The sequence below is a fragment of the Tamandua tetradactyla genome, chromosome 5, assembly GCF_023851605.1.
Source record: "Tamandua tetradactyla isolate mTamTet1 chromosome 5, mTamTet1.pri, whole genome shotgun sequence".
Classification (NCBI taxonomy): Eukaryota; Metazoa; Chordata; class Mammalia; order Pilosa; family Myrmecophagidae; genus Tamandua; species Tamandua tetradactyla.
Window position 1 is genome coordinate 12,802,602 of NC_135331.1, and position 26,586 is coordinate 12,829,187.

The following is a 26,586-nucleotide window of genomic DNA, read 5'->3' on the forward strand; positions in this document are numbered from 1 at the left end:
TGACTGGAAACAAGGAAAAGCAGTGTTTAGTCTAGGAAAATCTCCCTAACCTTGAGCGGGGGACAGGGAGGAAGGTAAGGGAGTTGGCAGACTGAAGGGAGCAGGGTTTGGGGATGGGTGGGTGGGTGATGTCCAAACTGGCTTGCTTTGTAGTTTTGGAGGTGACAGCTTGGCTGGAAGCCAAGGATTCCCCACCCCGATCCGGCTGGGCCCTGATCTAGGATGAAAGGAGCAGGGCAACACCTCTCTCCCAGTGCTTTATCAAAATTCTGTTGAAGCCAACACCGAATCTGCTAGGGACCAGAAAGCAAGTTTAGCCCATGTTCCCAGAAAATTCAGACTAAGGAAATCTGGATATGTTTGTGAGGATGGGCAGATGGATTCTGGTGCAAGGGGGAATGAGGGAGGGAGCTCAAACTGCAATTGGAGAAACAATGCCTAAAGGGACCTCCTGGAATCGCCTCTTAACAAATTGACTGCCTCTTAGTAAACCAGGAAGTAGATCTTCCTCAAGTTTCCTTTCTGCTGCCGCTATAATCACACCATGTCCTGCCTGTCTTTTTTGGTTAGAAATAAGATGTAAGTAAACTTTCTTTTTCATTTCTGCTGCTGGGTATGGGCCAGCAAAAATAAGGTACCCTAAGGGATTAGGTGAGGTTTGCGCTTGTTACTGTTTCTGCTTTATTCCTTGCTATCCTGATTCATATTTTCTCTCACTGTAAGCTCTGAGTTCAGAGAAACTTCTTTTAGGTCACCGATGCAGGAGAAGAAAGTTATCTATTCCCAGGAGACAGGTGAGCATTTCTCTTGTTTATTTATTCAAAATGTATTTTTACCAAGTGTTGGCAAGTATGCGGAATAACTGAGACTCTCATGTCGTTGGTGGGAACGTTCAATGGTACAATCACTTTGGACAGCAGTTTTGCAGTTTCTTTTAAAACTGCAACTTTTATATATGATATGATTCAGCTTCTCCACAGGTAGGTATTTATCTAAGAAAAATATCACACATATCCCCAGAAAGACTTGTACAAAAATATCTTTAGCAGCTTTATTCATATTAGCCAAAAACTGGAAACGACTCTTTTTCTGTCAACACAAATTGTAGTATATCCATATGACGGATGACTATGTGTTAAAAAGAAATGAACCACAACAGATGAGTAAAACGTATGGCATAAAAATAAATAATAGGGGGAACAAATATTAAAATAAATTTAGAACAAATTTTAAAAATGTTTTTGCATGAGGAAGAACAAAGGAATGTCATTACTGCAGGGTGCTGAAAATAGATGGTAATTAATATTTAAAAATTTTACCTTATGTGTAGACTAAATTAAAAAATGTTTATTTGGTATAAAATTTATGTTTTTTTACTAGTGCATTTCCTAATATAACTTACATAGACAGCTTAATTGAACACCATAAGTGCATGGAACCTTGAGTAGGACATGAGATTTTGTTGGTTTGTCCAGAGTGATGCCCCGATAAATCCCAGAGGGATTTGAACAGTGAATAAAAAAGTATTTGGAAAGTCCCCTTCAGGGAATGATGAGAAAGGGGGAAAATTCAACTTCCCCAAAGTGAATTCTTGATAGTCTCACGAGCAATGCGGACAATCAAAGCTATAGGTTGAGCCCCCATCTTGGGGTTTGTTCATATGAAACTTTAAGGGTCACCCCCCAGAGAACTTCTTTTGTTGGCCTCTCTCTCCAGCCAACACAACAAGCAAACTCACCACCCTCCCTCTGTCTATGTGGGATATGACTCCCAGGGGTGTGGACCTTCTGGCAATGTGGGACAGAAATCCTGGAATGAGCTGAGGCTCAGCATCAGGGGATTGAGAAAACCCCTAGAATGAGCTGAGACTCAACATCAAGGGATTGAGAAAACCTTCTCGACCAAAAGGGGGAAGAATGAAATGAGACAAAGTGTCAATGGCTGAGAGATTCCAAACAGAGTCTAAAGGTTATCCTGGAGGTTATTCTTACGCATTAAATAGATATCACCTTGTTAGTCAAGATGTAGTGGAGGGGCTGGAGGGAACTGCCTGAAAATGTGGAGCTGTGTTCCAGTAGCCATGTTTCTTGAAGATGATTGTATAATGATATAGCTTTCACAATGTGACCGTGTGATTGTGAAAACCTTGTGTCTGATGCTCCTTTTATGTACCGTATCAACAGACGAGTAGAACATATGGAATAAAGATGAATAATAGGGGGAACAAATGTTAAATAATAATAAAAAAAAAAGAACACAGGTGGGGAGGGAGAAGTCCTAAACTTGTAACCAAGAAATTGGGATTTAAAGAGTGATTTTGTCAACTTAATTATTGTATATGTTCCTTTTTGCCTTCTGGTGTATTAGACTAGACAGAGGGAAATACCTGAAATCTTTGAATTGTAATTCAGCAGCTTTGATCTCTGATGATGATTGTATTGACTTTATCTTGTGCCCTTGTGATTATAAAACCCTGTGACTAACCTTCACTTATACCCATTTATCCAGTTTTTTTTACTTTGGAGGTTTGTAACCACTAAAGACAGCCCCTAATGTTTATTAATGAAGGGTCCAGGGTCAGTCCAGAACTAACCCACCCCAAGTCCAAAGTTATCTAGATAACCAAGACTGAATCTAACCAAAATGGGCCTGCTTAACATGTGCAGTGGCTTAGACTTTAACTACAAGTCACCTTTACCTCATTATATTACCAAAAATCATACCCATCATCATATTAAGTCCTCCATTTTCTTATATACATTCTGTTACTAAGCATGTAACCAATCTGTGCATGCTCAGTAATTAAATCACCTCTAATTACATCGTCTGGGGCCATCGTGTTCATTATCCTAAAACCTGCCCATCTTTTAATGCTATAAAACTATCAGAATTATTGCAGTTCAGAGAGACAGATTTTTGGGCCAATAGGCCATCTGATTTCCTACTACGCGCCTTGTAATAAACTTTTTATCTCTGAAAAAAAAAAGTACATAAACATGCACAGGAATAGGAAACAATTTCAGAATAGTGAATAACTTTCAGAAAGGATTCAGAAGGAGGAGAATACAGATGAGGAGGAACATGTACAAAAATTCTTGAATGACTCTAGTGTTTTATTTCTTTAAAAATCTGATATAACTATGGCAGATGGTTAACATTTGACAAAGTTGAGTGGTGGTTTCATGGACATTCTTCATGTTATTTTCCATATTTTCTATTTTTAAAACATTTTAAATTAAAAAATTTTCTTCTATTTTGTTGATTTAGATGGTAAGACTTTAAAAGAATACCTTACTAAGCTAAGTTAAAAATAAGGATATGTTAAATTACTGTAAATCCAACTCTGATTAAATGTTCCTGCATATTTTGTTAAGGTAAAAAAAAATTAGTAGATTGAAATGCTAGTGATCAATGAAAGGGAGGGGTAAGGGCTATGGTATGTATAAATTTTTTTCCGTTGTCTTTTTATTTCTTTTTCTGAATTGATGCAAATGTTCTAAGAAATGATCATGATGGTGAATACGCAACTATGTGATGATATTATGAATTACTGATTATATATGTAGAACGGAATGATCATATGTTAAGAATGTGTCTGTTGTTATTTTTTTAATTTAAAAATTAATTAAAAATGAGGAATAAACCATTGATATTATCAACAGCAAGGATAAATCTGAAAAATATGATTAGTGAAAGAAATCTTGCACAGAAAAGGACATACTATATGAGTTCATTTCTATGAAATTCTAGAAAAGAAAAATCTGTATAGTAATAAAGGGTCAATTAGTGACAGCCAGGGGTTGGGTGAGGAGCAGGGACTGGCAGGGGACAAGTGATAGAAAGAATTTATATCTTGAGTGTAGTCATGTTTACATTTGTCAACACACATTGTGCCCTGCACTTACAATGTGTGCTTTTATTGTAAGTAAGCTATGCCTCAATAAAAAGTGGGAAAAATTAGCATAAAAAAAAACAAAACAAAACTGTGCCGTGAATCATTCAAGCAATAAGGCATACAGAGCAATCAGCAAGGGACAAAATTATGACTCATAACTCTCTCATCAGTACATTGTGTGTGTATTAGTCAGGTCCCTCTAGGGAAACAAAACCATCAGGTGATATCTGTAAAGATTTTATACAAGGGTCTCAAGCAGCTGTGGGGATACGTCAGTCCAAATTCCATAACGGCAGGCTGCAAACTGGCAACTCTGACAAATGTTTTTGATGAATTCCCTAGGAGAAGCTGGCTGGCTGAAGTAGAGATGAAAATTGTCTCTTCTGATTGCTGAAGTCATCACTTCTTCATTTAAAGCCTTCAGCTGATTGGATGAAATGTCTCTCATTGCTGAAGAAACTCTCCTTACTTGGTTGTAGATGTAATCAGTCATAAATGCAATCAGCTCACTGATAATTTAAGTCCATGAAGTGCCCTTGCAGTAACAATTAGGTCAGTGCTTGCTTGAACAGACAGCTAGACACTGTTACCTGGCCAAATTGACAGATGAACCTAAGCGTCATAGTTCACCCCTTATCAACTTGGCAGCTGTACCTTACTGATTGTCTAAATAAAAAACAGTCATATTTTTCACCTAATAATACTCAACTACATACTACTGGAAACACTAAATCTCTCCAGAATAGTGCAAATTCTTAGTAGTATTCACTTTTTTGGGGGGGGTATTATTTTTATTTTATTTTTTAATGATTTTTTTAAATATCAAAAAAACACCAAATAAATACAAACATTCCTATTTTGATCATACTGTTCTACATATATAATCAGTAATTCACAATATCACCACATAGTTGCATATTCATCATCATGACATTTCTGAATTTTTATAATCAGTCCTATTGCACAATCTGTATCTCTTCAGCTCCAATTACCCAATATACACCCTATTTTTATCTCCTGATGACCTCTGTTCTTATCTGAAATTATCCAAGTTCATTCATTAATGTTAGTTCATATCAGTGAGTCCATACAGGATTTGTCCTTTTTGTTTTGTTTCTGGCTAATCTTACTCAGCATAATGTCCTAAAGGTCCATCCATGTTCTTACATACTTCATAACTTTCTTCTGTCTTAAACAGCTGCATAATATTCCATCATATGTATATACCATAGCTTGTTTAGATCTGTTGATGGACATTTGGGCTATTTCCATCCTTTGGCAATTTTAAATAATGCTGCTATAAACATTGGTGTGCCAATGTCTGTTTGTGTCCTTGTCCTCATGTCCTCTTAGTAGATCCCTAGCAGTGGTATTGCTGGATCAAATGGCAATTCTATACTTAGCTTCCTGAGGAACCACCAAACTGCCTTCCACAGCAGTTGTACCATTTTACATTCCCACGAACAATGAATGAGTGTGCCTCCTTCTCCACATCCTCTCCAGCAATGGCCATTCTGGTGGGTGGGAGATGATATCCCATTGTGGTTTTGATTTGCACCAGTGTTATGGTCAGGTTCATGTGTCAACCTGGCCACGTGGTGGTCCCTGTTTGTCTGGTTAGGTAAGTGCTGGCCTGTCTTTTGCTATGAGGACATTTCATAGAATTAAAGCATGATCACATCAGCTACATCCACAGCTGATTCCATTTGTAATCAGCCAAGGGGAGTGTCTTCTTTAATGAGTGATGCTTAATCTAATTACTGGAAGCCTTTTAAGGAGGATTCAGAAGAGACAGGCTCTCTTCCTGCTTCAGCTGGTGAACCTCTCCTGTGGAGTTCATCCAGACCCTCTATCAGAATCGTAGGCTTCACAGCCTGCCCTGCGGATTTTGGACTCTGTGTTCCCACGGTCACTTGAAACACTTTTATAAATTTTATATTTGTGAGTTCCCTGTTGATTCTGTTTCTCTAGAAAACCCTAACTAATGCAGCTGGGGTGATTGACCCTGACTATCAGGGGGATTAGGACTACAACTACACAATGGAGGTAAAGAAGGATTTTCTTGGAATGTAGGAGATCCCCTAGGGCATCTTTTAGTACTACCATGTGCTGTGATTAAAATCAATGGAAAACTGCAACAACCCAATCCAAGCAGGACTACCAATGGCTCTGAAATTTCAGGAATGAAGGTTTGGGTCATCCCACCAGGCAAAGAACCATGTCCAGCTGAAGTGCTTGCTGAGGGCAAAGTGAACGTGGAATGGGTAGTAGAAAAAAGTAGTGATAAATAAGAACTTCGACCATGTGATCAGTTACAGAAATGAGGGCTGTAATGCTGTTATGTTCATGTTATACTATTTAAGTTGTAAGATATTAAATTTAAGAATGAATATTACCCAAGGATTTGCAACTTTTTCTGGAGAGTTTTAATGTGTTTCCAGTTATATGCAGGACAGTTGACTATTGTTAGATTAAAGAAAAAATGTGTGTTTTATTGTTTTTTATTTAGAAATTAGGTATGGTTTAAGGTGATATGTATAACTGCCAAGTTGTCAAGGGGTGGACTGTCATGGTAAGGTTCATGTGTCAGCTTGGCGAAGTGGTGGTGCCTGTTTGTCTGGTTGGACAAGTGCTGGCCTGTCTGTTGCAGTAAGGACATTTCATAGAATTAAATCATCATCATGTCAGCTGAATCCACAGCTGATTCCATTTGTAATCAGCCAAGGGGTGTGTGTTCTGCAATGAGTGATGCTTAATCTAATCACTGGATGCCTTTTAAGAAGGATTCAGAAGAGATAGGCTCTCTTCCTGCTTTGGCTGGCGATCCTTTCCTGTGGAGTTTGTCCAGACCCTCCATCAGAATCATCAGTTTCACAGCCTGCCCTGCGGATTTTGGACTCTGCATTCCCATGGTTACATGAGATACGTTTATAAATTTTATATTTGCGGGTGTTCCCTGTTGATTCTGTTTCTTTAGAGAACCCTAACTAATACATATGTCTTACCTAATTTTTCTTCTTTTTACCTTTACTGATAGTCTTCATTTCTACACTCTTCTCCACACCTGTCTCTCCTGTCTTTTCCAGTTTGTCTCTAGTGCTCCCTTTAGTATTTCTTGCAGAGCCGGTCTTTGGTCACAAATTCTGTCAATAATTTTTTGTCTGAAAATGTTCTAATTTCCCCCTCATTTTTGAAGGACAGTTTTGCTGCATATAGAATTCTTGGTTGGTAGTTTTTCTCTTTTAGTAACTTAAATACATCATACCACTGATTTCTCACCCCCATTGTTTCTGCTGAGAAATTTATGCATAGTCTTATTGGACTTCCCTTGTATGTGGTGTATTGCTTTTCTCTTGCTGCTTTCAAGAGTCACTCTTTCTCTTTGACATCTGACATTCTGATTAGTAAGTGTCTTGGAGTATGTCTGTTTGAATCTATTCTGTTTGGGGTATGCTGCACTTCTTAGATCTGTAATTTTAAGTCTTTCATAAGAGTTGGGAAATTTTTAGTGATAATTTCCTCCATTAGTTTTTCTCCTCCTTTTCCCTTCTCTTCTCCTTCTGGGGCACCCACAACATGTATATTTGTGTGCTTCATGTTGTCATTCAATTCCCTGTGTCCCTGGTCATATTTTTCCATTTTTTCCCTATATTTTCTTTTTCTTGTCAGATTTCAGATGTCCCATCCTCCAGTTCACTAATCCTATCTTCTGCCTCTTGAAATCTAATGTTATAGGTTTCCATTTTTTTTCATCTCTTCTACTGTGCCTTTCATTCCCATAAGTTCTGCGTTTTATTTTTTCAGACTTTCAATTTCTTCTTGTTGTTCATTCCTTGCCTTCTTTATATCCTCCCTTAATTCATTGATTTGTTTTTTGATGAGGTTTTCCATGTCTGTTTGAACATTCTGAATTAATTGTTTCAACTCCTGTATCTTACTTGAATTGTTGGTTTCTTCCTCTGATTGGGCCATAGCTTCAATTTTCCTGGTATGATTCTTACTTTTTGCTGGCATCTAGGTATTTAATTTCCTTAATTAGTTTATTCTGGAGATTATTTTTGCTTTTTTTAACCTAGGATTTTCTTGCTGGATAACTTTATTGTCTATTTGTTCTTTGACATTCAGCTCAGCTTATTCTAGACCTCTAGCTTAGGTTTTATTTAACAGATCAAAAATTTTCAGTTCTTGTTTTCTTGTTTCGTGCCCTGCCTGTGTGATGCCTTTTATTTTCCCCCTTAGGAGGGTCTACTTAGATATTAAAGACTTCAATCAGATTTTCCCAGATCAAACTGGCCTCATCTCAGGAGGGTGAGACCCAGCAGGTTGAAAGACTTTTCTATGAAGCCTCTAGACTCCGTGTTTTTCCTATCCTGCCCAGTATGTGGTGCTTGTCTGCCTGCAGGTCCCACCAGCATAAGGTAATGTGGTGCCTTTAACTTCAACAGACTCTCCCTGCTTGGGGTGTGGTTGAGACAGTGGAGAAATTTTAGGCTGGTTTTAATCGCTTCTGTTTTCCAGACCCTGGGGTCTGAATTCCTTGAGGGAGGGATTCCATGTGATTTGGGCCCCACCCCTCTCCTTGGGAAGGTACAGCCTCCAGACAAGCTCTCAGACAAGCTTAATTTCACCCTTGCCTTTGGCAATTGGAGCCTGAGAATCCTTGCAGTTGTGTCCAAAGGGCAGTTGCAGTAGAAACCCAGCCACAAAAAAGAAAGGAAAAAAATCCTCCTTTTCAGATCAGGACCCCTGTTCCTTGGGTTTGCCAATTAAGGGCTTGAGTTGGTATGTTGCTTTGTGTTTCTCCAGGTCCTATGTGCTCCCTCCTTTCCTTCAGGGCCCAGACCCTTTCAAGTATTTTGTACTGTCCGTTCCAAAAAAATCTGTTTTTTTTTTTTTCTTTTTTTTGTCAGTCCTGCCCCCTCTGTGCCAGGGCAAAAACTAGCAACTTCAGCTTTTACTCGAGGTTGAGCTGAGCTGAGCAGGGAGGGGGTGGGGTGGGGGTGGGGGTGGGGGTGGGGGGTGGGGGGTGTGGGGGGTGTCTATTTTTAGTAGTCAGGATTTGTTAATTAACTCCACAGATTTGAGCTTGGTTGAGCTCAGCCCTTTGCTGGTAGTAAAGTCTCTTTCCTTTTCCCCTCTGGGAACTAGTCTGTGGGGGGTTGGGCTCTGGCCACCACAGCTTGGGGGCTCACAGCTTGGGGTGGGATCACAGCTGGTCCAGCTTGTCCAGACTGGTGTATGCTGTGTGTCTGGTTACTGATGTGGCCCCAGCAGTTGTTCTATGCTGTTCCTGGCTGTTTACTAGCTGCTCTGGAGGACGAACTAAATCCCACACCTCACTAAGCCACCATCTTGGCTCCTCCACTTGATTATTAAAATCTTCCTCTGCTGAAGTCTCTCTCTGGTGAGCATTCATATGGGACACAAATATCTTCATGTTTTTGCCCACTCAAGAATATCTATCCATAGATCTTCCCCAGACCTCTCTGTCACCAATTTTCCAATCATTTTCCTTCCAAGTCCCTAACCATCCAGTCAAACCATTAGCAACAGCCCCATGAGTCAGTATACAAATGCACCTTCAGCCATTTCTCCTTCCAAGCAGAATGAATAACTAGGGGTAATGCTTGAAGTTTCACCCACTAGGAGGATTTCACCTCACCACTGTCCATTAGAGACATCCCAGAAAGGGGCTACAGTGCTGCAGGTGTGCACTTTCAGGTTATACCCACACATTGTGCAGAACCATCTATGATCTAGGCCTGAGTTTTCTCTTTCTCAGCCAACTGATAGTAAGGGACTCTCCAAGAGGCCATAGCTGTGGTCTGGGAAAGAGAAGATAATGTGACAGTAGTGGGGACCGTGGGTGTCTGGGCCACTTGCTCATGTAATTTTTGCCTTCAGGGTCCGCTTGAGTCCTAACTTGTATATACCACTTCTGGACTATGATGGAGTGCTGCTGTACATGCCCAACTTTATGGCTTGGCAGGTTGATAACACCCAGCTCATGATAGGCAACTCAGGTCTCATGGTAACTTGGTGGCCCATGATTAAGTGTTCAGTCTCTCCTTAGGCCCAGTAGCAGGCCAAAAGCTGTTTCTCAGAAGGAGAGTAGTTACCTACAGAGGATGGGAAGGCTTTGCTACAAAATTCTGAGGACCTGCATTGTGATTCTCCTATAGGGCCCTGCCAAAGGCTCCAGACAGCATCTGTATTTGCCACTGATACTTCCAGCACTGTTGAATATGTGGGATCATATGACCCAAGTGGCAGAGCAGCTTGCCCAGCAGCCTGGACCTGTCACAGACCCTCTTCTTGTTCTAGTCCCCACTCAAAACTAGTAGCTTTTCTGGTCTCTCAATAAATGGGCTGGTGTGGCACACCCAAATAAGGAATTGTTATCTCCAAAATCCAAAGAGCCAACTAGGCTTTGTGCCTCATTTTTGGTCATAGGAGGAACCAGATAAAAAAGCTTATCCTTCACCTTATAAAGGATATCTCAACATGCTCCACACAATTAGACACTTAGAAATTTTACTGAGGTGGAAGGCCTCTGTATTTTTGTTGGATTTCTCTCTCATTCTCTGACATGCAACCTTACCAATAAGCCTAGAATAGTTGCTATGTTTTGCTCTCTAGGCCCAGGAAAACATAATATCATCAATATAATGGACCAGTGTGATGTCTTGTGGGAGGGAGAAATGATCAAGATCCCTGGCAGACAGGACTATGACATAGGGCTGTAAAGTTGTTATACCTCTGAATTGGGACAGTGAAGGCATACTGCTGAACCTGCCAGCTGAAAGCGAACTGTTTCTGGTGGTCCTTACTAACAGCAATTGAGAAAAAAGCATTTGCCAGATCAATAGCTGTATACTAGGCACCAGGGGTTGTATTGATTTGCTCAAGTAATGATACTACATCTAGAGCAGCAGCTGTTGCTTAATGCTGCTTAACAAGTTAACAATCCATCTAAGTTTATGAGAATCCACTTTCATCCTCCAAGACCCATCTGTTTTTTGCACAGACAAATAGGAGAGTTAAATGGGGATGTGGTAGGAATCATCACCCCTCCATCCTTCCAGTCCTTAAGAGTGGCACTAATCTTAGCAATCCCTTCAGGAATCTGTCGTTGCTTCTGATTTACTATTTTGCTAGATGGGGTAGTTCTAGTGGTTTCCACTTGTCCTTTCCTACCATAATAGCCCTCACTCCACAAGTCAGGGAACCAATGTGGGGGTTCTGCCAGTCACGGAATATATCTATTCTATAAATGGGGAAATAGCCACAGAATGGGTTCGAGGACCAACTGGACACACTGTGTGCTAGTTTGAATGTATTATGTACCCCAGGAAAGCCATGTTTTAATCCTGATCCAATCTTTTGAGAGCAGATGTTTCTTTTAATCCTAATTTAATGCTGAATGTTGGAAACTTGATTAGATTGTCTCCACAGAGATGTGACATGCCCAATTGTGGGTGTGACCTTTGATTAGATGGAGATGTGATTTCACCTATTCCACATGGGTCTTGATTAGTTTACTGGAGTGCTTTAAAAGAGGAAACATTTTGGAGAGAATCAGAAATGACAGAAGCCTTGGAGCCAATGGGAGAGTAGATATAGATGCTCGGAGAACAGTTGCTTCAGAGAACAAAGATGTGGATGCCTGGAGATGCTTGGAGCCCAGTAGACATCGCCATGAGATATTAAGCAAGTCAGAACCTGGAGAGAGCCAAGGGAAGCCAAGAGATGAAATCCAGCCCTAGAAAAGCAAAGTGAGGAACCCCCACAGGAACAGAGGCTGAAGGCAGCAGAGCCCAGGAGCAAGGACTAGCAGATGCCAGCCATGTGGCTACCCATCTGACCCATTGGCCTTTCTTTTTTTTTTTTTTTTTTAAATTTTTTTTATTAATCAAAAAAAAGAAAAGAAATTAACACAACATTTAGAAATCATTCCATTCTACACATGCACTCAGTAATTCTTAGTATCATCACATAGATGTATGATCATCATTTCTTAGTACATTTGCATCGATTTAGGAAAAGAACTAGCAAAACAGCAGAAAAAGATATAGAAAGTTAATATAGAGAAGAGAATTAAAATAATAATACTAATAAAATATATATATATATAAAAAGGAAAAAGAAAAAAAAACAAAAACAAAAGATACAAACACACAAACAAACAAAAAACCATATTTCAGGTGCAGCTTCATTCAGTGTTCCAACCTAGTTACATTACACTTAGGTATTATTGTGCTGTCCATTTTTGAGTTTTTGTATCTAGTCCTGTTGCACAGTCTGTATTCCTTCAGCTCCAATTACCCATTATCTTACCCTGTTTCTAACTCCTGCTGGTCTCTGTTACCAATGATATATTCCAAGCTGATTCTCGAATGTCGGTTCACATCAGTGGGACCATACAGTATTTGTCCTTTAGTTTTGGGCTAGACTCACTCAGCATAATGTTCTCTAGGTCCATCCATGTTATTACATGCTTCATAAGTTTAGTCTGTCTTAAAGCTGCATAATATTCCATTGTAGGTATACGCCACAGTTTGTTTAGCCACTCGTCTGTTGATGGACATTTTGGCTGTTTCCATCTCTTTGCAATTGTAGATAATGCTGCTATAAACACTGGTGTGCAAATGTCCGTCTGTGTCTTTGCCCTTAAGTCCTTTGAGTAGATACCTAGCAGTGGTATTGCTGGGTCGTAATCCATTCTGCCATTCTATGTCTTTTGATTGGGAAATTCAGTCCATTAACTTTTAGTGTTATTACTATTTGGATAATATTTTCCTCTACCATTTTGGCTTTTGTATTATATATATCATATCTGATTTTCCTTCTTTCTACACTTTACTCCATACCTCTCTCTTCTGTCTTTTCGTATCTGACTCTAGTGCTCCCTTTAGTATTTCTTGCAGAGCTGGTCTCTTAGTTACAAATTCTCTCAGTGACTTTTTGTCTATAAATGTTTTAATTTCTCCTTCATTTTTGAAGGACAATTTTGCTGGATATAGGAGTCTTGGTTGGCAGTTTTTCTCTTTTAGTAATTTAAATATATCATCCCACTGTCTTCTAGCTTCCATGGTTTCTGCTGAGAAATCTACACATAGTCTTATTGGGTTTCCCTTGTATGTGATGGATTGTTTTTCTCTTGCTGCTTTCAAGATCCTCTCTTTCTCTTTGACCTCTGACATTCTAACTAGTAAGTGTCTTGGAGAATGCCTATTTGGGTCTAATCTCTTTGGGGTGCGCTGCACTTCTTGGATCTGTATATTTAGGTCTTTCATAAGAGTTGGGAAATTTTCAGTGATAATTTCTTCCATTAGTTTTTCTCCTCCTTTTCCCTTCTCTTCTCCTTCTGGGACACCCACAACACATATATTTGTGCGCTTCATATTGTCATTCAGTTCCCTGATTCCCTGCTCAAGTTTTTCCATTCTTTTCCCTATAGTTTCTGTTTCTTTTTGGAATTCAGATGTTCCATCCTCCAGTTCACTAATTGTAGCTTCTGTCTCTTTAGATCTACCATTGTAGGTATCCATTGTTTTTTCCATTTTTTCTTCTTTGTCCTTCACTCCCACAAGTTCTGTGATTTGTTTTTTCAGATTTTCTATTTCTTCTTTTTGTTCAGCCCATGTCTTCTTCATGTTCTCCCTCAATTTATTGATTTGGTTTTTGAAGAGTTTTTCCATTTCTGTTCGTATATTCAGCATTAGTTGTCTCAGCTCCTGTATCTCATTTGAACTATTGGTTTGTTCCTTTGACTGGGCCATATCTTCAATTTTCCGAGCGTCATCCATTATTTTCTGCTGGTGTCTGGGCATTTGATCAGATCTCCCTGGGTGTGGGACCCAGCTGGTTGAAAGGTTTTTCTGTGGAATCTCTGAGCTCTGTTTTTCTTTTCCTGCCCAGTAGGTGGTGCTCGTGGCGGTCGTTTGTCTGCGGGGCAGTCGGCCCGGGAAACCGTGCATGGAGGCGGGGGTCGCTGGCCGTGGCTTGGGGGAGTGCTGGTCCAAATTGCCCAGCTGGCCCGAGACGCCAAGCGTGACGGGAGGGCCCCGCTATCCAATGTTCCTAGTCAGATCGGGGAGCCACAGGGGAGCCACATGCGTGGAGGGGACCCCATTCGCCAGCCGCCCTGGCCAGGAAAACGTGCGCCCCTTGGGTATCTCACCGCAGTGGATTCTCCCTGCCCGTTCAGCCGTTCCAGAATGGGGTACGCTGTCTTTTTGGTCTCTGTCGTGACTCCGGGAGCTGTTTCGTGTTGTTTCTGTTTCTTTAGTTGCTTTTCTGGAGGAGGAACTAAGACCCGCGCGTCTTACTAAGCCACCATCTTTTCTGCCCCAATTGGGATTTTGGTGGAAAGATTATACATTCGTGAATTAATTTTAGAATCACAATTTTACAGTGTCTTCCAGCCAAGGTTATACATTCTTGCATCGGCTCAGGTATTGTTTAAAATCTTTCACCAAGACTTAAAAGTTGTTGTTTTCTACTTATTTTTTTAAATCTCCTTTTAACCAGCAGCGTCAACGGATCTGCGGCTGGGGCCCGCGCCGGCCCCTCCCCATTGGCCTTTCAGTAGGTTACATTGAAAGTAACCTACTGTTGGTATCTTAGTTTGGGCATTTTTGTAGGCTTAGAACTGTAAACTTGTAGCTTATTAAATTCCCTTTTTATAAGCCATTCCAGTTCTGGCATATCACATTCCAGCAGCTTCCAAACCAACACACACTGTGAAACGGACCTGAGCTGAAACTCCATTGATCATCTGACCTCCGTAAGTCCTACTCTGACTGGTGGACCACAGTGACATTTTGAGTCTCCTGGAATTCTGCGCCAGTGTCTAATAATCCCCCAAATCTCTGATTGTTTCCTTTTCCCCAGTACACAGTTACCCTGGTAGAAGGCCATAGTTCTTTTTAGGGAAAGGTTGGGAAGAAGATTAACAGGATACATTTTTGCCAGTGTCACAGGGACCTTTCTCTGGGGACCTGGTCTTACTGTTCTAAGTCTGTAAACTATCTCAAGTCTGGCAATTGATTGAAGGGCCATGACTTTCTGCTTTGTATTTCAAGTAAGACTTTTGTTCATTTGACCTAGAACCCTTCTGCTCACATAGATAAAGTAAGAATTAGTAGAGCCCCCATCTATTTTACTTCTCAATACCCCATGATCTATTAACCAATGCTGTAAGTCTCTGCCAGTCAGGTTATTTTGATTGCTTCTTTTAGTCTGCATTATGGTGGCCATGCCCACTTTGTCTTTGGTGATTAAGTGCTACCACATGACTTCTTCCAAATTGGGATCCGATCATCCCCATTGTGTTCATGGATTCCAGTTCCATCACAGCAGTTCCCACAGTAATATCTGACCTACAGAGAAGGGAGACTACAGAGCTCTTCAGAGATGATGGAATAAGTGTCACAAATTTATTCCTCACAGTTCTGGTGAAAGGTGCATCCTCTGCATATTCCTGGGGTGGGTGAGCAGCTCTTACATGGTAAATACATTCTAACATTTCATGCTCCCTAAGCCTTTGGATCCCCTCATCCACATTATACCATGGCAGTTCTGTCATTTTGATATTGGGTAATGTCAGCACCCGACCCCTTTTTTTTTAATTTTCATGGGCAGGCACTGGGAAGTCAGCTACTTTTTGATCAGAGTTTCAGCCACCCACCCAAACAAATTGTTCAAGCCTTTTCCTACCCCTCGAGCTACAACTTTGAATCCAGAATCTCTACTTGGTGGGCCCATGCCAATAAATTCAGGCTGATCCAACATTATGTCCTCCCACCATTATCCAAAACCCTTAATACCTGTTACCACAGGTATTCCCCTGATTTCTGTCTATATAAAATTGCAAACAGTACAAGATATCCTTGTGATTATCCAGCCTGATGATTTCTGTAGGGTGAATTCCTAGAGGTTTCTTGGCCAACTTGCTTGGTCAAAAGCCTAAACAACTTAAAGGAAGAGAAAATAATATTCCATTTTTGTTGCTATAGCTGCAAGTTATGAGCATCAAAAGGAAGCTATGTAATTCATAGAATTACTGGAAAGCTTTGTTATAGGTTGAATGACTTTTGTGGGTCAGCCTGAGTCTGGAAATAATACCTTAACACTGTCTTTATGGGAAAATCAAAGTTCAGAACTTGTTTATAAATAATCTAAATTCACTGCAAGCAGAGGTCACATGTAATTCATTGTGACTCCAGGACTTTGTGGACCTTCAATGTTGTTTAGGGATTCCTTTAGCTTAATTGGGCTCCCCCCACTAAAGCATGCATCAGTGCCCTTGTCATACCATTGGTAAACTATGGAGGGCAAGTCCATGTCTTTCTCTACCATAGAAACTTCATAATCTTGTCTGGGGCCTATCACATACGTATGCTTCATACTTTGCTGAGTAAATTGATGAGGCAGGTGCAGAAAAGTTTCCTGAGCTTCATGTATTTGTTAAGCTTGATTTGAAATCAATACTTTATAACAGAACTATCCATCAACAGGAAATTGATTAAGTCATGGTATATCCATATAATGGAATACTATGCAACCACGAACAAGACTGATGCTGCTCTAGATTAGATAGATGTGCTATTAAAGGATAGATCTGCAAGAGAGATTATGTAGTTAAAATAAAACGGCAAGGGGTGGGCCATCGTGGCTCAGCTTGGGGGGCCATGGTGGCTCAGCAGCCAGAGCTCTCACCTGCCATGCCATAGACCCAGGTTCGATTCCTGGTACCTGCCGATGCAATAATAATAATAATAATAATAATAATAATAATAAAATAAAACTGCAAGATGCAGAATAATATCGAATGGTAAATTCTCTTTGTGTAAATATTTAAAAAGAAATGCAAATGACCCCGTATACATATGCATATATTTAGTTTAGTTTTTTTTTTTCTGGGAGTGTTCTAGTTTGCTAGCTGCCAGAATGCAGTATTCCGAAATGGAATGGCTTTTAAAAAGAGGAATTTAATAACTTGCTAGTTTACAGTTCTAAGGCCGAGAAAATGTGGCAGTTACAAGTCTGTGGAAATGTCCAATCAAAGGCATCCGGGGAAAGATACCTTGGTACAAGAAGGCCAATGAAGTTCAGGGTTTATCTCTCAAGTGAGAAGGCACATGGAAAACACAGTCACATTTCTCTTTTGGCTGAAAGGGCACATGGCGAGCAAGGCATCATCTGCTAGCTTTCTCTCCTAGCTTCCTGTTTTATGAAGCTTCCTGGGAGGTGTTTTCTTTCTTCATCTCCAAAGGTCGCTGGCTAGCGGGCTCTCTGCTTCTCGTGGCTATGTCATTCTTCTCTGGCTCTCTCTGACTCTCTTTCATTCTTCAACATGTTTCTTCTTCTATAGGACTCCAGAAATTTATCAAGACCCACCCAGATGGGTGGAGACATGTCGACACCTAATCCAGCTTGACAACCACTCTTGATTAAATCACATCTCCAGGGAGATGATCTGATTACAGTTTCAAATATGCAATATTGAATAGGGATTATTCTGCCTTTATTAAATGGGATTTAGATTAAAACATGGCTTTTCTAGGGGACATACATCCTTTCAAACCAGCACAGGGAGGAATTCAAATAAACTGCTATTTTTGGAGAAAGGAGGTAGTGAGTAGGAAAGAGGCTTTTACTTTTCTCTTACTACTCATCTCTATCATTTGACTTCTTAACCTTAAATATTACTTTAAAAAATGGTTATCTGTGATTATCTGATTATGAAAGTAAGAACTAATGTTTTATTTCTCTTATACTTCTTCAAAATACAAAATAAAGAATATCGGAAAGTTTTTTTTTTTTTTTGGTGTTTATTTACTCCAGACACCACTTGGGTCTTTTTTCAGTTACAATTGAGTAATCAAAGTACATGCCTACATTAGGTGCTGGCCAAAAGCCATTGGTGGTAATACTAACTTTTGGATAGAACTTTGCCACTTATTACCCTCTTATTGCCTTCCAATCTTGTCTGTGCAGACTTTCTGTTTTATAGATACTGTTTACTTTGTCTGCTTTTTTTTCAGAGTCTTAAAAAAGATTTTTAAGATTTTTTGCTATAATTCTTTATTGAAGAAAAACATATTTCTTCTTCCTGTTTTTTTTATCAGTATATATACTTTACATATATTTAATACATTCATACACTTAATTCATACTTATATTTTTATTTTTCCTTAATCCTTAATGACTGTTCTTTTTTTGTAAACCTCTATTGAAATATACCGTAGTAAAGTGCTTAAATCTTAAACGTACAGCTCAATTACTATTTGCTAATGAACGCATTCATGTTAACCACTTTGCAGACTGAGATACAGAGCATTTCCTGGACTTGGAAATCTTTCTCATATCCCCTTGCAGGCTGTACTCTCCAAGTGTAATTACTATTCTAACTTCTTTCACCTTACATTTGTTTTGCCTGCTTTGAACTTTATATGTTCCGAATCATGCGTAATATGTTGCTTATTTAATCTAAGTAATCTATCCTGTTGTAAATTTGCTTTGTAACTTGCTTTCCCTGTTTAGTACTATGAAATTTTTGCAATTATAATCTGCAGTAAAACAATAATTTTAAATTGTATGTGATCAATATACTTAAGTAAGCACTCTCCCCTTTTCATTTGAAGGAAGAAGAGCTTCAACTTCATGCAGGCAGTAAGAGGAGAAGTTTGGACTCTAGCCTGGATCAAAAGCTACCATCACATCTGATGATAATTGGGATGAGGATGAGGAAGAGGAAGAGGAAAGTGAGAAAGATGAAGATGTTGATGAAGAGGAAGATGAAGATGCTGAAGAAAAAGATGAAAATGGTGAGGACAGAGATGTGACAAGTGAAAAAGAATTAAATGGAGGTTCTGATTTAGATCCTGAAAATGAAAGTGAAGAAGAATGAAGGCAGGAAAACTGAACTATGTAAGCTCCGGCTCACCTTTCCCAGTGCTGCCGAGTTCTCTCCGGGAGGGCTGTCTAACTGGATGTCAAGGACCGTCGCACATTTCCAGATGCCCGATGGTGGCTCTGTGTTGCCTTGCTGTCCTGACCCCCAGACATCACTGTGTAAATAAGAGTGTTTCATGCAAATGTTAATAAAACTTTGCACAGTAAATAGACACATTTTCTGCAATGTAAAAAAAAAAAAGCTACCATCACAATTTGGTAGATTGAAATGCTAGTGATCAATGAAAAGGAGGGGTAAGGCATATGGTATGTATGAATTTTTTTGTTTTATTTTTATTTTTTTTCTGAATTGATGCAGATGTTCTAAGAAATGATCATGATGATGAATTTACAACTATGTGATAAAAAAGTTTATATTGTATACTGATTGGTTTTATTAATAAAAATTTTTTAAAAAGCTACCATCAACTAGATACAAAAACTCAAAAATGGACAGCACAATAATACCTAATTGTAAAGTAATCATGTTAAAACACTGAATGAAGCTGCATCTGAGATATAGGTTTTTTTTTTTACTATTATTATTTTTATTTTTTTCCTCTATATTAACATTCTATATCTTTTTCTGTTGTGTTGCTAGTTCTTCTAAACAGATGCAAATGTACTAAGAAACTATGATCATGCATCTATGTGATGATGTTAAGAATTACTGATTGCATATGTGGAATGGTATGATTTCTAAAAAAAATGAATAAATAAATAAAAGAATTAAAAAAGAAAAAAAAAAAGCTACCATCACCCTCCCACCACTAGAAGCAAAGTGCGCAAGTATGGTCAGAGCCTTGGAGAAGTTTGACATAAGAGTATTATAATAGCAGCGAGTGACTAATAAGTATTAATGGCCCATGACAAGAGAACAAACGCCATTGATTATCTTAATATATTAAGCATATTAGTAATGTCTGCACAATATTATTCATGCAAATATTATTAGCCCACGTCAGGGGCAGTTCCTGGGTCCAGCACCAGGTTCACAGCTTAGACAGTATTGCCCCTTTATCCTGTGCTGTAGGGGTTGGGATTTCCAGGGACACGCCCCCACGGGGCTCCGAAGAGCCAATCTGCGAGCATAGAATGGGGAACTCGGAGCGACAACTCAGCTACCCAATGAGCCGCCAGGTCGAGCTGCCACTTGGCCAATGAGCGTGCTACTCCACGGTGGTCGGAAGTGGTGAGGCGGCTCTGGGGGCCGTTGTTCTGTGCAGGGGCTGACTGAGGAGGCTGTGTGGTTGTGGCTGGCGGGTCGGCTCGACGTCTTTCCTCTCGGCTCAGGTGAGATGTAGCGGCGGCTGGCGCCTTCGTATCCTCTGTGGCCTCCACTTCGGGAGGCGGCCCGCATTCCGAGGGAGGGAGTGTGTGGACGAAGGAGTTCTAGACCCCGGGGGTCGCGGCGGTAACGAGAAAGGTACCTACGCCGCGGCGTTTCCTCAGGCCAGTCGGGGAGGTTGCACTTCCTCTTCAGGGAACCGAAGTCTCAACCACCTCCAGCGGCACCACCCCTTTCCTGGTCTTGCCCCGGGGACCCGGCAGCGGGCGTCTCTCGGAGCGTCTCTGTAGGCACCGCGCCCCGGACCGAGCTGGGCCCGGCGGCGGCCTGGGCTCGGAGTGGGGTGGGCGGGGCCGGACTCCAGCCTGGAGCTGTCGGCTTGGGGTCCGGCGGAGGCCGAGCGCGGCCTCTGAGGAGTAAACTGTCTCTCCGGACCTTCGCTTTCTTAGGCTTTAAAGTGGGGATAATGACAGTTATCTCATAGGATTGAAAAAATTAACTGTGAAAAGCATTTAGTACTTAAACTCGCAGTAAATACTAACTACTGTTTCTGGCGAGGCTGGCGTGCTTGCCTCTTCCCGCTCCCCACCTCCTGTTTCGATCTCGTTGGGGGAGGGGGCAGTTGGGCATCGTCCCCGGCTCTGGAACCCGCCCTGGCAGCTCGGCGGCTTGGGCTGAGAGGCCGTCCCCAAAACCTCGAGAGACCTGGCCACCCCGAACCGGTTCCTTCCAGCGTTGGAAATTTCTACTGTGCCAGAGCACTTCTGTGCATTCTGCTACTGACGCCTTCCAACGACCTTTGAAGTATTGACAACTGTCAGCTTGAGGAATCTGAGGGCCAGAGTAGTTACATCACACATCTGTACTGAGTGGCAGAACAGAATCTGACCCCCAGATGTAATGCTTCTCAGCCCCACATGCCACCCCCGATCCGTTGAAGCTAAAACACTGGGCCCTTCCTTCATCTGAGGCTCTGGTCTTGGCTCAGATGGACTATTCGGTGTGCTGGAGTAGAGCACACCTGGAATCAGTAGGACAACCCTTAAGGGAAAGTGATTTGTTTCCATAGATAGGTGCTTCCTATCCCTTGTTGTCTCCTGGCTTACATTTCATAACAGTGACATCTTGAACCAGTTTGGAATACAATCCAATATCTTTTCTGTCCTGCATGTATAGCTTTTCTTCTTAACACCACTCCCTTTGTTTATTATGCACTACCAGATCTAACTTTACTTTCTCTTTCCCTTCTCTTTCCACTATGTGGATGGGTTTTCCCTGGGTTTCTATCCTCTCTATTGCAGGTCTTAGTTTAAATGTCACCTCCCCACCTCCCCAGAAAGTTCTTCCCTGACTACCCCTTAACTAAAATAGATTCCCCTCCACCCCACCCATATTTATCTGTGTACTTTTCCAACAAAATATTCAGCTTAAGTTGTATTTCTTTCTTTCTTGACCACTAGACTGCTCTGCTAGGTCAGACACTGTATTTATTTAATTTGTAAAGGATCCTTAGTGCCAGTGGTCAGTATCTGTCACACAATAAGTTCTTAATAAGCATGAAGCATGTTGATTAATGAACACAAGTTTTGAAAAGTGACGGTTTGTTAATGCCAAGAAGGAGGGTAGTATTCAAGACTATTTTTGCCTTATAGAAAGGAGTAAAATAAAAATTGGATGTAAAGTTGCCAGGCTTTGTTTTCTTCACTAACATTTTGTTTAAAAAGAAGGAAACACTTTATCCTGGAGAAACCTAGAAGACATCTTCTCAAATAAGTGATTAAAGTTAATATCACCAGTAATATTAAGACAGTTGACGTCATGTGCCTTTTGATATGATGCAGTGAGATGGGAACACATCGCTTCTATTCTTGCCAGAATACGTAACTTGGATTTAATCATGAAGAAACCTTGGACAAGTCCAAACTGAAGGACATTTTACAAAATAACTGGCCAGTATGCTTAACAAAGTCTTAAAAGGCAAAGACTGAAGCATTCTCCCTGATGAAAGAAGATTAAAGAGAAATGACAACTGAATGCAATATGTGATCCTGGATTTGATTTGGGACAAAAGGGCATTTACTGGGACTCTTGGTGAAATTTGAATACAGGCTACTATTTTATCCATGTTAATTTCCTACATTTGAAAATTTATGATTATTTATGATGTGACTTTTAAGGAAGCTGAGTGAAGAGTGTATTGGAGTTCTTTTTACAACTCTTTTGTAAATTACATTATTTAACACTTAAAAAACAAAACCAACCCAAGTGTGTTGGGTATTTAAATAACTTTGGTTGTGGTGTACTTTCTGTGCACTGTTTTGTTTTTGTGGGGTTTTTTTTTCTAACATTTTTTATTGTGAGATATAACATACAAAAAAGCAGTACATTTTAACTAGTAGTTATAGAACAGATTTCAAAGTTTGGTATGGATTATAGTTCCACAGTTTCATGTTTTTCCTTCTAGCTGTTCCAAGACACTGGAGACCAAACAGATAATCAGTATAATGATTCAGTAGTCATACTCATTTGTGAAATCCAAGGTTCTCTGTTATAAGTCCTCCTTCTCCTTTGATCCTTCTCCCAGTCATTAGAGATATTTGGGCTATGCCTGTTCTAACTTTTTCATGTTGAAAAGTTAACAGTATGGGATGGGGGTTGGAACTGGTTGATGTTCATGGAGAAACTGACTCCTCTGGGTTTCAGGACTTATGTGGCCTAGGAACCATCTGAAGGTTTTTTAGGTTTCTGAAAAGTAACCGTAGTGTGTGAAACTTTCGTAGAGTCTCAAGTAAGAGCCCTGGGTGTTCTTTAAAGTTAAGAGGAATGATATTGGTTGGGGTTTGGCAAACCATGGTAATTAGCAATATCTAGCTTCTTGTGTAAGAGTAGCCTGCAGAGAAGCCTCTGGACTCCATTTGAACTCTCTTAGCCACTGATACCTTATTTTGTTACATTTCTTTTCACCCATTTGGTCTGAAAGACCTTGTTTTGGTCTGGAAGTGCTAGGGCAAGGCTCATTCCTGGGAGTCATGTCCCATGTTGTCAGGGAGACTTTTACCGCTTAATGTTATGTCCCAAGTAGGGGCATGTGAACTGGCTTTTTGTTTGTTTTGTTTTTTGCGTGACATCCTTAAAGAAGAAATGAAATTGAAAGTTCACATTTCTTCCTTTGTAGGTCTCAGGAAGAGCAAAAGATGGCTGAATTTATACATGACCAGGACACTCAACTGTGTGACAACTGGTAAGAAATCAAATCTAAAAAATTTTATTGGAATGAGAACAAACTTCTTTTGTAAAGAGTTGGTTTATTTGTTAACAGGTTAAAATTGTGGCCATATAATACATTGTGAAAATATATGAGACTAGAGCTTTATAACAGTTTTGTATAAGGTGACTCTTTTGTAATTTGACTAGATGGTTGGTTTAAGACAGTGTAAAAGTAATGGCTTGAGTGAAGGGATGAGCCTGGTGGTGAGGGATCTGACTCCTGGCCTTAGTTAATGACTTCTGATAAATCATTTGACTGCTTTGGAGCCTGGTTTTTCTGATATAGAAATAGGGTGCTTTCTTCTTTTTTCTATGTTTGGAAAATAGCCTACATTTTTTAAAAATACTGAAAATATAATAAAATGTGTTGGACAAGATCAATGTTTTTCAGAATATGTTTCAGGAATTTCTGTGAGTGGCCACAATATTTGTGTTGAGATTGATGGGAAGCAAGGTTTATGAACTTGGCATTAGATCTAGTGGCAGAGCAGTTCAACTAGATCAGGTCATTTATTTATTTATTTATTAAAAAAATTTTTTAAACATAGCATACAAACATGAACGTTCTTACTGTATGATCATTCCATTCCTGGTATACAATCAGTAACTCTCAGTATCATCACGTAGTTGTATATTCATCACCATGATCATTTCTTAGAACATTTGCATCAATTCAGAAAAAGAAATAAAAAGAAAAAAGAAAAAAACTCATACACACCATACCCCTTACCTCTTCCTCTCATTGATTGCTAGTATTTCCATCTACCCAATATATTTTAGCCTTTGTTTCCCCTATTTTTTTTCTATACCCCTTTAGATCAGATCAATTTTAACTTTTTTAATAAAGGATTTTGTTGAAGAGGAGTGTTTCTCTGCTTAAAAAAAGAGGGGTGTGTGTGGTGACTTGTTGAACTCTTAAAGCAGTCCTGATTTATCATTTCATGATTCTAAATCTAAGATTTAGTAAAGACTGAATACAGTCTTGAATGTGGAGCTTCCTGTTTTTCAGTGTTTTTTTCTTTTAATCCACGTGACTGATGAGAAAGCAGTTCTTTCCTGCTGAAATGAAACCTAAGGAGTGCAGTTAATAATCAGCTGGTTCTTGGTGGGGATTTCTCAAGAACTTACCTCAGTATTTTACTGATGAAAGAGTGTTCTTATTGAAAGCTAGAGAAAAGCAAAACAGAATTTTTGTGGTATGTTTAGCTTACCTCATTGTGGCAATAGGAAAGTGATGTGGGATAAAGAAAATCGTTTAGTTTACATTGGTGAAAGATTTATGTGAGATAATTTTTTTTTGTTGTTGTTCCTTTTTTCTTTCTGTCCTGATGTTCAGCAGAATTAGAATGTAATTAGAGCAACTGTTGAACACGGTAGTCTTTCCTGATTGGAATTGAGATTTTACTGAGAGTGTCTTACATTTTCCTACTATGCCAGGGTCACTTTGTGCCATTTCATAAAATACTGCAACTTAGTTTGGGTGTTGTATGCATACATACTGATAAAAAATAGTTAATAGAGCAAATAATCACAAGAAACATTGTGATTTTATAAGAAAACAGACATACTGGATTTAGCATTACTTAAGATATTCTTACTTTATCAGTTTACTGCAATTTGAAGGAATCACAAGCCTAAGAAAATATATGAATAACTATGTTGAGGGAGTTCTAAAAAGGTGAGTTAATAGAAAGCAAATGAAAGCAAGATTGCTCAGAGATAAAGCAGTTTATTTAAAGAAAACAGATCAATGTGGAAGGCTGAGTCAATATAGATCTCTTAAGTAACCTTGTTTAAACTCTAGGTTTTAATATTTGTCTTTAGAGCCTATCCCCATTGTTGTTCCCCAAGAAAAAGTTGAGGTACTCTTAGGAATTTGAGCCCTGATTAGACCTAACTGAACAACCAGTAATAAAAAGAACAGTGTTTATTGTGATTGAAAATCGTTTTGTAATTTGTTTTTTCATACTGTTGTGATGGCCCAGGTGCGGGGCTGGGGGGTGGTTAGGGTGTGGAAGGATGAGGGGGTGATGGTGTTCGGGAGAATTTATTTGGAACAGAAATGGAGCGTCAATGTTTTAGAAGCCTTTGACTTTTTATTTGTGCATGAACAAAGATTTGATTTCTGACTGATTGTGTTTAGTATTTGAAAGGTGATTGGGAATTTTTCTGGAAGCCTTGGCTAGTCTTTTAGTCATTTCTGTCTAAAATGAGATATTAGGAATTTGTCCAGATATGGAATTATGTACCTTATTTAACTTAGTTGTTCCATTATTGTTTGGACACTTTGTGTGATTTTTCATCTTTTTCATTTTATGACCCTGTAATGAACATCTTCATGTGTAATCCTAATAGAATTATTGGTTTGAAGAGTATAAAATTTTATGGTACTAAAAAAATACATTTTGAGGCTGTTTTTAACCAGTTTACACAGCCACCAGGAATGTAATAGGGTCCTAGTTTCATCTCATCTTTAGCAATGAGATTCAATGATTTTAATTTTTTTTCATGTAATAGATTTAAGATGATAACTGATTTACAGCTCTTTCAACTCTATATTTTAACATTTTAAAAAATGTTTAACTGAATTAATTTAATTTAAAGCTAGTGGTTTCTTAGACAGCTAGAAATTTGGGAGAAATGGGAAGTTAAAATTTTCACATCATTGGTAATTTTCTCTTTCCATTTGAGTTTTCTCCCCTTTTCTCACAGTTCATTATTCTTTTGTCATCTTCCACCTCTGCATTGAGAGCCACCTTGGAGTCCCAAATCTGTTAGTTATACATTGGGTGAAAATGAATTTACTTTGGGTGTGTGACTATAGTTGGAGGTGCATCATCTCTACTTTGAAATTCTTCTTAAGACTATGTGTGAATATTGCAACTATAAAGGCAAAATAAGCTGTCTACAAGTTAGTGTGGGAGAGGGCCTCTGCAGTATTGTTTCAGAAGCAAAATAGGGTATTATAGATTTGTTGTATGACTGTCATCTGTGGTATTTTGTTTTTCTGAAATGTTATCCTAGCTGATGTATCTTTTAATGCAGTCTATAGCTAGACTGTGAAATTGGAGATTTTTAGGAGTCATATCCAAATAAGTAAAAGTAAGGCCTTTGAATACTTTGAATACTAAGAAAATATATGAATAACTATGTTGAGGGAGTTCTAAAAAGGGGA

At 39.4% G+C, this 26,586-nt stretch overlaps 1 protein-coding gene and 1 long non-coding RNA gene across 3 annotated transcripts in view; both read left to right on the top strand.

Annotated features, from left to right (window-relative positions):
• Positions 1 to 519: 519 nt before the first annotated feature.
• On the top strand, positions 520 to 19,360 carry LOC143682247 (uncharacterized). Its single transcript, XR_013175045.1, has 3 exons — positions 520 to 579; positions 724 to 794; positions 18,547 to 19,360. It is a non-coding gene; the product is annotated as an uncharacterized LOC143682247 (long non-coding RNA).
• A 663-nt stretch (positions 19,361 to 20,023) lies between these two features.
• The window catches only part of TRAFD1 (TRAF-type zinc finger domain containing 1), a 32,997-nt gene continuing 26,434 nt past the window's right edge, over positions 20,024 to 26,586 (top strand). For both annotated transcript variants that reach the window (XM_077159889.1, XM_077159890.1), the window contains exons 1-2: positions 20,024 to 20,149; positions 23,320 to 23,385. In XM_077159889.1, coding sequence (XP_077016004.1) covers positions 23,339 to 23,385 — 47 coding nt within the window. In that variant the 5' untranslated portion in view covers positions 20,024 to 20,149; positions 23,320 to 23,338. The remainder of the gene's footprint in view (positions 20,150 to 23,319; positions 23,386 to 26,586) is intronic.